Source organism: Chelonoidis abingdonii, chromosome 16 (genome assembly GCF_003597395.2).
Source record: "Chelonoidis abingdonii isolate Lonesome George chromosome 16, CheloAbing_2.0, whole genome shotgun sequence".
In the NCBI taxonomy this organism is placed as follows: domain Eukaryota; kingdom Metazoa; phylum Chordata; order Testudines; family Testudinidae; genus Chelonoidis; species Chelonoidis abingdonii.
In genome coordinates, this window is record NC_133784.1 from 7878519 (window position 1) to 7893585 (window position 15067).

Here is a 15067-nt window from a genome sequence, read left to right on the forward strand (position 1 = left end):
GATGGGATGGGATCTGAGTTACTGCACAGAATTCTTTCCTGAGAGCTGGCTGGTGAGTCTTGCCCACATGCTCAGAGTTTAGCTGATCGCCATATTTGGGGTCGGGAAGGAATTTTCCTCCGGGGCAGACTGGCAGAGGCCCTGGAGGTTTTTCGTCTTCCTCTGCAGAGTGGGGCATGGGTCACCTGCTGGTGGATTCGCTGCAGCTTGAGGTCTTCAAATCATAATTTGAAGACTTCAATAACTCAGACATAGGTTAAGAGTTTGTTATAGAAGGGGATGGGTAGGATTCTGTGGCCTGCTTTGTGCAGGAGGTCAGACTAGATGATCATATTGGTCCCGTCTGACCTTAAAGTCTATGAGGGCTGGGTATTTTTGGAGGGAGTGGGGTGTGTGAGAGAGAGGCAGGAGAAACACTACAGAGAAGGTCCCAAGGAAGTCCCAGAGACAGCCAAAGAAGCACTTATAGTGTGATCCTGAGAAAAAGCTGAGTGACAGAGAGCAGGAGCACAGACTTTTGGGTAGAGTGTTGGTTGGAAAGAAGCTGGAAACTGTGAGCAACACACCTGGGCACATGGAAAAAACCCCAAAAACAACGAGGAGTCCTTGTGGCACCTTAGAGACTAACACATGTATTTGGGCATAAGCTTTCGTGGGCTAGAACTCACTTCATCAGATGCATGGAGTGGAAAATACAATAGCAGGTGTATAAATATATAGTACATGAAAAGATGGGAGTTGCCTTACCAAGTGGGGGCTCAGTCTAACAAGACAATTCAATTAACAGTAGAATACCAAGGGAGGGAAAACGACTTTTGTAGTGGTAATGAGGGTGGCCCATTTCAAACAGTTGACAAGAAGGCGTGAGTAACAGTAGGGGGAAATTAGTATGGTAACATTATATTTTGTAATGACCCATCCACTCCCAGTCTTTATTCAGGCCTAATTTAATGGTGTGTAGGTTGCAAATTAATTCCAGTTCTGCAGTTTCACACTGGAGTCTGTTTTTGAAGTTTTTTTGTTGAAGAATTGCCACTTTTAAGTCTGTTATGAGTGACCAGGGAGGTTGAAGTGTTCTCCTACTGGTTTTTGAATGTTATAATTCCTGATGTCAGATTTGTGTCCATTTATTCTTTTGCGTAGAGATTGTCCAGTTGTGGGGCATTGCTGGCACATGATGGCATATATCACATTGGTAGATGTGCAGGTGAATGAGCCCCTGATGGTGTGACTGATGTGGTTAGGCTCTATGATGGTGTCCCTTGAATAGATATGCGGACAGAGATGGCACCGGGGTTTGGTTCCTGGGTTACTGTTTTTGTTGTGTGGTGTGTAGTTGCTGGGGAGTATTTGCTTCAGGTTGCAGGGCTGTCTGTAAGTGAGGACTGGCCTGTGAGAGTGAGGGATCGTCCTTCAGGATAGGTTGTAGATCCTTGATGATGCGCTGGAGAGGTTTTAGTTGGGGGCCGTAGGTGATGGCTAGTGGCGTTCCGTCACCTATAGCCCATCTTCTTGTCAATAGTTTGAAATGGGCCACCCTCATTACCACTACAAAAGTGATTTTCCCTCCCTTGGTATTCTACTGTTAATTGAATTGTGTCGTTAGACTGAGCCCCCATGTGGTATGGCAACTCCCATCTTTTCATGTGCTATGTGTATATATCTGCTACTGTATTTTCCACTCCATGCATCTGATGAAGTGGGTTCTAGCCCACAAAAGCTTAGGCCCAAATACATGTGTTAGTCTCTAAGGTGCCACAAGGACTCCTCATTGTTTTTGCTGATACATACTAACATGGTTACCACTCTGAAACCTGGAAAAAAACAGTTATCTTCTCATAACTGTTGTTCTTCGAGATGCGTTGTTCACATTCATTCCAATCAGGTGTGCATGCATTGTGTGCATGGTCGTCAGAATGGTTTTCCCTTAGCAGCTCCCATCAGGTCGGCTGTGGAGCCCCCGGGAGTGACACCTTCATGCAACTCAATATATGAACCTGCCGACCCAATCCCCCTTCAGTTCCTTCTTGCCAGCTAACAACACATCTCAAAGAACAACAGTTTTTCTTCTTCGAGTGCTTGTTCACATTGATTTCAATCAGGTGACTCCCAAGCTCTCCCCCGGATGTGGGGTCAGAGTTAAGGCATTGCCGATTGGAGCACTGCTCTGCTGAATGCTGCATCATCTCTGGAATGCTGGGTGATAGCATAGTGAGTGGTACACATATGTACTGATGACCAGGTTGCTGCTCTGCAGATCTCCTGAATGGGGATCTGGGCCAGGAAAGCTGTTGATGAAGCTTGTGCCCTTGTGGAGTGTGCCGTAACATCTGGGACCTTAGCCAGCTCGTAGCATGTGTGGATGCATTCCGTGATCCAGGAAGAAATGCATTGGGAAGAGACTGGGAGCCCTTTCATCTGGTCTGCCACCGCAACGAACAGCTGGTTTGATTTCCTGAAAGGTTTAGTGTGCTAGATGTAGAATGCTAGTGCACGCTGGACATCCAGTGAGTGAAGCCTCTGCTCCTATGCACTGGTATGAGGCTTGGGAGAGAAGACTGGTAGAAAAATGTCTTGGCTAGTATGAAATTGGGACACCACCTTGGGAAGGAAGGCTGGGTGAGGCCTGAGTTGCATCTTGTCCTTGTGGAAGACCATGTACGATGGGTCAGAGGTTAGCACTTTTACCTTAGACACCCTCCTAGCTGATGCAATGGCAACCAGGAATGCCACCTTCCACAACAAATACAGAAGGGAGTAAGTCACCAATGGCTTGAAATGGAGGACCCCATTAGTCTGGAGAGGACCAGATTGAGGTCCCATGCAGGCACAGGTCTTCGAGTCTGCGGATATAATCTTTCCAGGCCCTTGAGGAAACAGCCTACCATTGGGTTAGCGAACACGGAACGCCCCAACTCTCCTGAGTGGAAGGTAGATATAGCAGCAAGGTGTAACCTGATGGATGACCCTGCTAGGCCCTGTTGTTTCAGGCACAGGAGGTAATCCAGAATGAGTGGTATAGGCGCCTGGAGTGGAAGTGTGTGATGCTGGGCACATCAGCATGTGAACCTCTTTCATTTAGCTAGATAAGTGGCTCTGGTGGATGGTTTCCTGCTGCCAAGCAGAACCTGCCTTGATCTTGGACGTATTCATACCCTGGGAGGATTGCCTCGCGTATGCCTTTCCACCGGTCCCACTCATATACAAGGTACTGCTCACGATCTGCAGAGACAAGGCAGAAATAATTCTGTTGGCCCTAGCATGGCCATGCCAACATTGGTACACCACGCTTCTGGAGCTGTCCGTGGACACTCTGATCCTGCTACTGCTTTACCCAGATCTCATCACCCAGGACCACAGTCACCTTCACCACCCAGACCTCCAGTCCCTCCATCTCACGGCATGGAAGCTTCATGGTTAAACCCAATGGAGCTCCTGTGCTTGGAAGGAGCAGAATGTTGGGCACTTTCTGTTGCTCCGGGTGGCCAACAGATCTATCTGGGGAAACCCCACCTTTGGAAGATGGAATGTATGACATCCGCAATGAGTGGTCTATCCGTCCGGAACGACCTGCTGAGGTGATCCGCTAGTTCATTCTGCGCTCCCAGGAAATGTGATGCCTCCAGGTGAATGGAGTGGGCTATGCACAACTCCCATAGCTGAAGGGCTTCCTGACATGGGGGGAGGAATGGGCTCCGTCCTGTCTGTTGATGTAAAACATGGCAGAAGTGATTAGGGGGCTGGAGCATATGACTTATGAGGAGCAGCTGAGGGAACTGGGATTGTTTAGTCTGCAGAAGAGAAGAATGAGGGGGGATTTGATAGCTGCTTTCAACTACCTGAAGGGAGGTTCCAAAGAGGATGGAGCTCGGCTGTTCTCAGAGGTGGCAGATGACAAAACAAGGAGTAATGGTCTCAAGTTGCACTAGGGGAGGTTTAGGTTGGATAGTAGGAAAAACTTTTTCACTACGAAGGTGGTGAAGCACTGGAATGGGTTACCTAGGGATGTGGTGGAATCTCCTTCCTTAGAGGTTTTTAAGGTCAGGGTTGACAAAGCCCTGGCTGGGATGATTTAGTTGGGAATTGGTCCTGCTTTGAGCAGGGGGTTGGACTAGATGACCTCCTGAGGTCCCTTCCAACCCTGATGTTGTATGATTCTATGGCTCGGAACTGGGTCTCTGGCAGCAGTGTCCTTGCCTGTACCGAGTCCAGCACTGCCCTGATGAATTCTATTCTTTGGGTCAGTATAAGGTTGACTTGTTCATATTGAGGAAGAGTCCCAGTCTCTCGAAAGTGAATCTGATTAATTGGACTTGAGACACTACCTGCTCCCTGGCATGCCCCCGTATTAACCAGTCGTCGAGGCAGGGATATACCTGCACCTGCCTCCTGCGCAGGAAGGCTGCTACGACTGACATACACCTGGTGAACAGTCAGGGAGATGCTGATAGACAGAATGGGAGGACCATGAACGGATAATGTTTGTGGTTGACCACAAACCATAGGCACTGTCTGTGTGCAGGCCGAATGGCTATGTGAAAGTATGTGTCTTTCATGTCAAGGGTGCAATAACAGTCTCCCGGATCCAGGGAAGGGATTATCGTGCTCAGGGAGACCATGTGGAACTTCAACTTCACCACGAACTGGCTGAGTTCTCTCAAGTCTAAAATAGGTCTGAGACCCACCTTTGCCTTGGAGATTAGGAAATTACAGGACTAGAATCCCCTGTCCCTTAGCTCTCAAGGAACCTCTTCCACTGCCCCTATGGTGAGGAGCAATTACACCTCCTGGATAAGGAGTTGCTTATGAGAGGGGTCCGTGAAGAGGGACAGGGAAGGGGGGTGGGAAGGAGGGGAGGAGCAGAATTGGAGCGAATATCCCACCTCTACTGTGCAAAGGACCCAGTGGTCTGATGTTGTTTGGGACCAAGCACGGTAGAAGTGGGATAGATGATTCATAAAACAAGGGGAAGGATCCAGTGCCATGGCGAGAGTGCCGTCCTCGGGAGTTCCTTCAAAAGACCTGCTTCGAGCCCGAGGAAGGTTTGGTCGGGCCCTGGCCCTGACCTGATGTGGGGTGTGATGTCTGCGCCTGCCATTCCTACCCCTCCGTCTATAGAAGTCTTGTCTGGGTAGAGGAGGGTAGGAGCACTGCTGTTGAGGCTGCAGTTTGAAGTGTTTACGCTGGGTATCAGGGGTGTCCACACCCAGAGACTTTATGGTCGCCTGGGAGTCCTTCAGCCCATGCATCTTAGAGTCTCTCTGCTCTGAGAAAAAACGGTTACTTACCTCTCGTAACTGTTGTTTTTCGAGATGCGTTGCTCATGTGCGTGTGCTGTGTTCATGATCATTGGAAGGTTTTTCCCTTAACGATACCCTTTGGGTCGGCTGTTGAGACCTCTGGAGTAGCGCCTTCATGGTGGTGTATATAGGTCCCTGCCGACCTGCTGCCTGCTCAGTTCCTTCTTGCCAGAACACTCCGACGGAGGGGATGTGGGTGGGATTTGGAATAGACATGAGCAACACATCTCAAAGAACAACAGTTACTAGAGGTAGGTAACAGTTTTTTCTTCTTTGAGTGCTTGCTCATGTGCGTTCCAATAGGTGACTTCCAAGCAGTTTCCCTGGGGGAGGGGTGGGATTTCACCTGGTTGCTGAGAGCAGGACTGCCCTACCAAAGGCTGCATCGCCTCTCGCCTGCTGGGTAATGGTGTAGTGTGATGTGAAGGTGTGGATGGAAGATCACATTGCTGCCTTGCATACATCCTGGATAGGGACCTGCACCAGGAACGCTGAGGACGACACCTGTGTTCTCGCGGAGGGCGCAATAAGCAGAGGGGCTGGAAGTTTTGCCAGGTCATAGCAAGTCCTGATACAGGACGTGATCCACGATGAAATGTGCTGAGATGAGATCAGGAGCCCTCTCATCCTTTCTGCGATTGCAATAAAGACCTGCGATGACTTATGAAATGGCTTTGTGTGCTCAGTGTAGAATGCTAGGGCACTCCTGACATCCAGGGAATGGAACATGCATTCTTTGTTACTTGCATGAGGCTTAGGGAAGAACACAGGTAAAAACATGTCTTGGTTCACACGAAACTGGGAGACTACCTTTGGCAGAAACGCAGTGCTAGGGTGTAGCTGCACCTTGTCTTTACAAGAGACTGTAAAGGAAGGCTTGGAAGTCAGCACTCTGAGCTCGGATACCCTTCTGGCTGAGGTTATGGCCACCAGAAAGGCCACCTTCCAGGAAAGGTAGGACAGAGGGCAGGTCGCCATGGGATTGAAAGCAGGCCCCATGAGCATGGACAGGACCATGTGTGATGGAGTAGGGACTGTCTGTGTGGGGAACGGGAAGGAGTAGGGACTGTCTGTGTGGGGAACGGGAAAGCAGGGGATGTCTGTAGGTGAGGGACAGGTGGTCAGCCTGTAACCCGAGCCCGGCAGGGGGGAGGGGGGAGCACCTGGGCGGAGGAGAAGGGAACAAAGGATTCGGCCGGCGGGAGAAAAGGCAGGACAGTTTGGGTTTGGGGCTGTGGGGCGGAATTCAGGGTATCCTAGCTGGGATCCAAGCACCCTGAACCCCCAGAAGGACTCAGTGGAGGGGTCCTGACTGTGCCTGCAAGCTCTGCTGTAACCTGTGTTCCTGTTGTCCAATAAACCTTCTGTTTTACTGGCTGGATAAAAGTCACTGTGGGGTCCAAGCAGAGGAGAGAAGGGCTGGAACCCCCAGACTCCGTGACACCAGGTTGAGGTCCCACTGGGGAATGGGCCATCGTACCTGAGGATAAAGTCTATCCAAGCCCTGCGGAAACCAGCCCACCATGGGATTGCCAAAGACTGACCTCCCTGTTGCCCCAGGGTGGAAGGCTGAAATGGCAGCCAGGTGTACCCTAAGAGATGGCTCCAGTAAAACTGATGGTGAAGGTTTAAAATGTATATAATGCCTTTTGTCTGGCAAAAAAAAATTTCCCTGGAACCTAACTCCCCCTATTTACATTAATTCTTATGGGGAAATTGGATTTGCTTAACATCGTTTCGCTTAAAGTCGCATTTTTTAGGCACATAGCTACAATGTTAATGAGGAGTTACTGTACCAACACCTCACCTCCTGCCTGATCTAGCACAGACATCATCTGTCATCAGCTACCATGTTGGTATTTATACACCCTATTAATGACATTTACAATCTCTTAAAACCAATAAACTCCAAACAGCAATTTAAAAAAAAACAACAACAAAAATAAACAGACATAACATCCTCTGCTCCCATCAGGGAAATGCCTGGACTTTCCCTGTTCAGGTTCAGGTTCTTTGCACTATCAGAACAGAAAATACAAGAATAAAGGGCCCACCATTCCACATACCCTGATACCTGCTCCTGAATGCACTCCTAGCTTGGCTGCTTCAACTGATCTCACCTACTACTGGTGCTGTCATGTCTAATGAAGTATTGCTCACCAGTGTTTTCCAGCCAGGCAGGCTCTGATCCCTTTTCATGAGACAAGCAACCTGTCAGCTTATTGCCTAGGAAAAGGCTGCAGGGTGTCTCTTGCTGTCTTCACTTATATCAGAACCATCCTTTGTTCTTTTTCATAAACAGGTCACTCTCTACTGATTGTTTTTCCTGTGACTGCCCTTTCTTGTCAACACATCAATCTTCTAATCAGCATCTGACTCCATACACATATGTTGTGAGACACAATGACCAGACAGGAGATAAATGTCTGCTATCTCCTGCTTCAAAGGAATCTAAGGCCTGTCATCTCATGGTTACCTGCCTTAACTCCAAGGGTATGAGAACATAATTTCCAGTATAGATACAGAACTCTTTAAATATTATCCGGATATACATTTCAAAGAGATGATGATGATCAGGGGGCTCTGGCTCTTGACAGAGACCTTACATGTCATTCTTTGGTTGCCTTAATATGCATCTGACCCAGGGGATTCCTGTAAAACCCTATGCACCCCCGGTGCCCTATGCCAGCTGGCACCAAGAACCAGGGCTTGATTTAGGGGCAGGTGACCCAGGCGAGCGCTTGGGATGTCAGCTGTGAGGGATGCCGAGCTCGGAGTGCTCTTTTTGTTGTTAGCAACAAAAGGGAAAATAGAGTGTTTGAAGTAAAATGTTTCAGGTATTCTGTATATGGATTCATTGTTCACTAACCTCCTAGAATGTTCTGGACCTTTGTAGAATCTTGTGGAACCTTCCAGAGACTTTCTGAGAACTACATTTTTTTCGAACCTCCTAGAATGATGTCAGCCATGCCTGTGCGGATAGCTAAGGGGCAGGGCATCACCACTCAATGAGATATAAGAATGAACTGAAGTGAAATGAGAACCCAACTGTGACATTATGAACCTTGTTTTATTGTGTAACTGTAAAAAATAAAAGCAGCAGAGAATCCTGTGGCACCTTATAGACTAACAGACGTTTTGGAGCGTGAGCTTTCGTGGGTGAATACCCACTTCGTCAGACGCAGGTTATTGGGTATTCACCCACGAAAGCTCACGCTCCAAAACGTCTGTTAGTCTATAAGGTGCCACAGGATTCTCTGCTGCTTTTACAGATCCAGACTAACACGGCTACCCCTCTGATACTTGTAAAAAATAAGGTATTCAAAAATTTAACAAATTGGGGGGTCAGGGGGTGCGCAGCAAAGATGCTCCTCGCCTGGAGCACATTTGCTCTAGGGCCAGCCCTGCCAAGAGCTTCCTGGATCACACAAAGGCCCAGTTACATGATGACTTTAAGAAAGTGTTGCCAACCTGAATATGATCTGGGTGTCTGGGTCTATATGGTTATTTAATAGCTCATTTGGCCATTCTTATGTTTAAGAACTAATCAAGGAATACAGACTACAGACACACCAGCTGCCATGATGAACTGGAGTTATGTTTATATGCAGATAATGTGGTGCTTCTCTTATAGACCATATCAGACTGTTCAACTGTATGGAGAATAAGGTAGATGTGATCAGAGATGCACTGTGTATTGACAAGTCCTGGATGTACTTGACACAGGAGTTCCAGTCAGTAAAACTGGGTGACTTCTCAGCAGCCTGCTAGGATTTCTTCTGGAATCCCCAGAGGTCACTTCTGCAGCAGAGATTTTTTTCTATGGCACTGCAATTCGATTGAGGATATTTTATCTGTTTTGCAAGGTTATATAAAGCTCTGGCTAGTAGGTGTCTAATAGGATGGTGGTGTTTGCACCTCCCCGTTAGCAGGTGCTGACTCTGCTGCAAAAGTTAGTTGAATTCTGCTCACTCACGCAGCAGATGGCATTTTACCCACCAGGCTATGAGGGAAATGGAAGTGGATCTCTGGTAGACAGGATCTAGAATGGGGATGGAGTAGTCCTGAGGGCAGAATCTAGGCGTAACCCACACTGAGGAGACGGTAAGAGCTTAGTTTTGTATCATTTTACTGTTGATTTCTGCATTAACAAAACCAGACAGGAGAGGCAAGTTGGCCTCTATACAGGTGAGGAGTGATTTAGGGCAGGTTGGAAGCTGTACCAGTTGACAAGCATTACATTATTTTCACCATCCCCTCCTCCTCCTGCACTCTCTGTTCATCACCTCATTGCCCCTCCTGTTCCCGCCCTTCCTCCTCCCTCGTGGCTTACCTTCTACTTTACATACTTCCACCTGGTGCACCACCCCAGTGTCATTCTCCTTCTCCGCTGGCCACTCATAGACGTACAAGTTAGTGTGAGACGAACCAGCATCCAGCACAATCCCGTACTGTGGATAAAACAAACCAGTTATCTCTGGACCAATGCATGGGACACTGTGAACAGTAGTCAGTGGGGCCAGACAGTGAGACGAGTACTCTTCACTTACAGGGAGCACTAGTAAGTGTAGCTACAGCAGAGGTGATGCTAGCCCATTGGGGGCCCTGAGCAGGAATATCCCCCCCCCAATACTGAAACAAGCAAGTTCTTACAATAAAAAGCGAATAGGGGACCCCCCTTGAGCTGCTCAGAGCCCTAAGCAATTGTTTAGTCTGCTTATGCCTAGTGCTAGGGTTGTCAGTCAACTTGTGTGTGTGTTTTTCAGCATGCTGTCCAGCTCCGCACAGACACCTGGTTAGCAGACCTCGAGTACAGCCCATTCATTCAGCAGACTTTCAACTTACTCATAAAGAAAGACCACAGGCACGGTTCAGTGACACAGGCACTTGGCCAGGTTTATTGCCAAGACATAGTTCTAGCGCCCTGCATCGGTGGTTACCAGTACACCAACAGGAGTGCCTTATGGCAAGGAACAGTTCAATCAGCACCAGGAATTTCTGCTGTCCCCCTGGCCGAACAAAGAATTAAGGCAAAGTACCCCAACACTTATAGGCTACGACAAACAAGAATATACCACCTTATGTGTTTCAGGATATTTTTTTGTTACCTCTCCTTGTTCCTGATATCTTGGACAAAACCTCCTCATTCATTATTCTGTCAAACCATCTTATCTTGTGCTAGATGGGGATGGATCTGCACTAGCTGGAATATACTTATGTCAATATCTAGTGCATTGTACACTAGCAACAACTTTGCCAAGGTCGTGTACTGGGCAGTGAACTTGTGAGCATCTGCTTTAATCCATGGCCTGACTTTGGTTCACAGCCTCTGGTTCAGGCCTCAGATCTTGCCCCAGCCCCAGTGCTCCAGGCTTTCTCTATGACAGCTGGCTCTCAGCTGCATGCACTGAGCATCAGTAGAGACACTGCTGGTACTGGGTGCCCCCAGGAATGAAGCAGGTCACTGGAGCACCCATGAAAAAAAATTAGTGGGTGCTCAGCACCCACCAGCAGCAAGCTCCCCACTGGAGCCTCCCGTCCGTCTGTGGTCCCATCAATCAACTCCTCCCCGTCCCTCCCAGTGCCTCTTGACTGCTCCGATCAGCTGTTTTGTGGCGCGCAGGAGGTGCTGGGGAAGAGGGGGGATGAACTGCGTGGGAAGAGGTGGGGTGGGAGGTTGAGCACCCTTGGGGGCCTGGAGGAAGCTGGCACCTGTGAAAGGGAGTATGAATTTGGAAGCTATAGTGTCACAAATGGAACTAACCAATGGGTTAGTGCAGATTTACCTATGAAGACCACCAGAAATGGGCTTGTTTTTACAGGGAAATTGGGAAGAGAAAATGCTTGAGGTTCAGGAAGATAACAGATGGAATTAGCAAGGCCCAAAAGATGGTGGGTGAAACACATGAAAATTCAGGGGTGTCTTGGAACTACCCATGCCCCACCCAGTTATGCTGTTTCTCTGTAATGGCCCCTTCACAATACCTTAATATTCTTTGGGAGTGGCTTGTTCTGACTCACTGCCATCGCGACTAAGGCAATCGCAGCCAAAGCAAAGAGGAACCCCAGGATGAGCAGGGCCTTTCTAGATGTCCTTGGTTTGGTACCTGTGACCGGCAAAGCAGAGTGGATGTTAGGAACCATGCCAAGCACTCAGAGCAGCAGCCACAGCCATTGCAGGTGATGGGACAGTCAGCACTGTTCCTTCTCTCTGCCACAGCATGGGACGTCTGACTGGTCTGCCCAGGGAGAGGCCATGGCAGGATCTGGCATGTACAGTCGAGAACGTGACTGCAAGGCCACATCAACCAAATGTGGATTCTACCAAAATGCAGGGGTAGCAGCAACAGGCTCAGGTAGCTCCTTCAAACCTGTTCTTCACAATATACATTAACACAAACTTGCACATAATTTAACAGTACACACAAAGACGGGCAATACAGAACGCTGTGGCTCCCATGGCAACCACTACTTGGGCTCACTGTCAGCTGTATATGGTGCCTTCCTGTCTCTGTACGGAATGGGGGTCTCAACACTCCCAAGTGAAGCCTCTTCTGAAATCACCCCTCACCCCAGCCCATGCCAGCTCCGGTCACTTCCCGCCCCCATAGTCACCTTCCCCCCATCCCATCTCGGCTTCAGTCACCTTCCCCCTGCTCCACCCCACATCATCACTATCCCCTCCTAGCCCCATCCCAGCTCCACTCACCTTCCTCCCCACCCCCCATCCCAGCTCCTCTCACCTTCCTCCCATCACCCATCGTCACCTTCTACCCTCACCCCTTTCCGGTTCCAGTCACCTTCCCCACCTCCCATCGTCACCTTCCCTCTGCCCCATACCCCATCCCAGCTCCAGTAACTTTCCCCCCACCTGCCACCTTCCCTCTTCCCCACACCACATCCCAGCTCCACTCATCTTCCTCCCCATCATCACCTTCCCCCCTATTCCCCATCCCAGCTCCAGTCACCTTCCCCCGCTCACCCCATCCTGACTCCAGGTCACCTTCCCCCACAACCCTCATCATCACCTCTTGCCCTGGCCCCATCAAAGCTCCCGTCACCTTCCATTGTCATCTTCCCTCCTCAGACCCTCACTGGCTTCAGTAAACCTCCCCTCTACCCCATCCCATCTCCAGTCACCTTCCCCCTCCACCCCATCTCCCACAATGGATCCAGTCATTCCCTCCCTCGACTCTATCTGGGTTCCAGTCATCTTCCCCCACTGCCCTCTGTCCCATTTCCACGGCTGTATCCAGTCACCTTCTCATATCCCATTCCATCCCACCTTGTCTCCTTTGTAGGTGGATACAGAACAACATTAAATCAAAGTGAGCTCCTTTCTGCAGCTCCACCTGGCCCTGTCTCTTCTTGCCCCCACCAGTCCCTTCTCCCCTCCCAGCCCTTTCTTCCCCTTGGAGTACCTCACTGAGGAGCATCCTGGCTCTGCCACCAGATCCCAGTCAAGTTGGTCCTGCTGGTGGCTTGTGACGCTCTCTCAGAGGTGGCTATAGGTTCCTAGTAGCCTTCCTCTTGTGGGTGGAGCAGCCCCTGTGGAGGTAGAGGCTGCTGGGCTTCCCCTCAGTAGCTGTTTCTCCATTGTAGGGAAACACCTCCTTGCCACAGCTAGAAACAGTTGTACAGGAGAAGCCAGGATGCTCATGTGAGCAGCAAGTGCTCTGCTGACCCAGTCTGAGCTGCCTTGGGGCACCTTATTCACTTAAATTCTTGAATACTGTACTCTCATCTGCCTCCTTTCTTTCCTTCAAACATGCTGTCATCTCCCACACCTTAAAAAAATCTTTGTGGGACCCCTCCTGACTTCCTGAATAGATTCTTCAGCAAAAATGGTCAGCAGTGAAATAGTTAATTAAAAAAATTAAGTCATCATTGTGTTTCAGCATCAACACCTACAAAACTGAATAGGAGATTTTACACCTCGCAGAACTATAGTCTCTGGCTCCCTGTAGATTCAAGATCACATCACTGAACTACTTTACTAGCTATTGTAGCAACTAAAGCCCAAAACTACGAGTTATTGCTATTTAAGAATTGCCCAGGTATCAAGGCCTTTTTTAAAAGACAGAACAGAGGGCTGAGAGAACAAAAACTCAAGATCTAGTGGCTAGATTTCTTCTATAAGTCTGAAGAAATTCCATATTGCTACAGCCTTTTGCAAGACAGTGAAGCTAAAGAAATTTGACTTCCCCTTTTTACCTGTCTATGAGTGAAAGAATTAAAAATCCTATTAATTTATCAAACATCAATGTTATATGTGCCAGATACAGAATGAGGAACTTTAAACTGGACATTTCAGCAGCTAGCAGTGTTGATGGAGAAACTGCAACTTGAGCAAGCATAACTGCAAAACTGGCCAAGGGATGCACCAGAAAAGAGCCTGTGGAAAGCAACTTGCAGAGATAAGTTGGTGTCTGGAGCAAGCCAGCCCAAGGTATTCCCAAGATGGTCCTACAAACAGCTATGGCCTAACTTTTCTTATACAAGCTTGTGTGACAAGATGTGTTGCACAAAAGAGACTAGAAATTTCTGGTCCCAGTTGCAAGAATTCAAAAGCTGATATCTCTGTCCTGACTGGATGATGAGAGGACTACTCTCCTTCTGGCTGGACATTTGGAAGCTTTGGAAGAAGTATGGATCACCATCTGATTGGTCCACGACAGCACCTCCAAGAAAAGGAACCAACTTAGGCCACCCAGCAGATATAGGATAAAACAGCCTGTCTGCTTCAGCATATCACTCCCTGAAAGCTGAAGAAGCCTGGAAGAGAGTAGTCTGAGGTCCTGGGTTGGCTACCTGGGAGTCCTCCTGGTGACAACAAGTACCAGTCTCAGGCAGGCGCCTGTAACTGGTCTCTTTCTATTTTCCAGCAGTTCAGGATGTCCATCAGCTCACTGGGAAAAGACTACAGTTATGTCTGTGTTTGAAGTGTCAGCTTCTGCTCTGAACAATAACTGAGATGAAAGCTGATTGCTGAGCAAAGAGCTGGTGCTAAGTAACACACAATCTGTCTCTTGGCCTAAATCAGTCTGCTGACCACTTCCTGAAACGGAGTGTCTAATTAGTGAGGAAATGGACATGCTATGGTATGTTTTTTAGAGATTGCCACAGAGTTACAGTGTGCATCCTTGTTTTGTGACAAGTTCCAGTCAAGACTTAGGGTGACCAGGAGTCCGGTTTTCAACTGGAACACCAGGTCAAAAAGGTACTCTGGCAGCTCTGGTCAGCACCACCGACCGGGCGGTTAAAAGTCCAGTTAGTGGTGCCGCGGTGTTAAGGCAGATTAGTCCCTACTTGTCCTGGCTGGCACCGTGCTGCACTCCGAAAGCGGCCAGTAGGTCTGGCTTCTAGGCGGGAGGGGTGGCATGGGGCTCCATGCGCTGCCCCCGCCCCGAGCATCAGTTCCACACTCCCATTGGCCAGGGGAACCGGCCATTGGGAGCTGGGGCGGGGGCGGTGCCTGCAGGCGAGAGTGGCACATGGAGCCTCCTGGCCCCCCCACCTAGGATCCAGACCTGCTGGTTGCTTCCATGGCGCATGCACCGTGGTGCCAACCAGGACAGGCAGGCAGCCTGCCTTAGCCCTGCTGACTGGGAGCCACCCGAGGTAAGCCCGAGCCCGAACCCGAACCCCCTGCCCTAGCCCTGAGCGCCCTCCAAACCCAGAGCTCCTTCCTGCACCCCAAACCCCTCATCCCCAGCCCCACTGCAGAACCTGCACCCCCAGCCTGAAGCCCTCACCCCCCTCCACCC

The 15067-nt window shown here is 49.3% G+C and overlaps 1 protein-coding gene across 1 annotated transcript in view; it reads right to left on the reverse strand.

Moving 5' to 3' along the window:
* Positions 1 to 15067, reverse strand: part of ENTPD1 (ectonucleoside triphosphate diphosphohydrolase 1) — an 81179-nt gene that overhangs the window by 13234 nt on the left and 52878 nt on the right. Inside the window, exons 2-3 of the mRNA XM_032768059.2 lie at positions 11286 to 11407; positions 9634 to 9751 (exon numbers count right to left, since the gene is read on the reverse strand). Coding sequence (XP_032623950.2) covers positions 9634 to 9751; positions 11286 to 11407 — 240 coding nt within the window. The remainder of the gene's footprint in view (positions 1 to 9633; positions 9752 to 11285; positions 11408 to 15067) is intronic.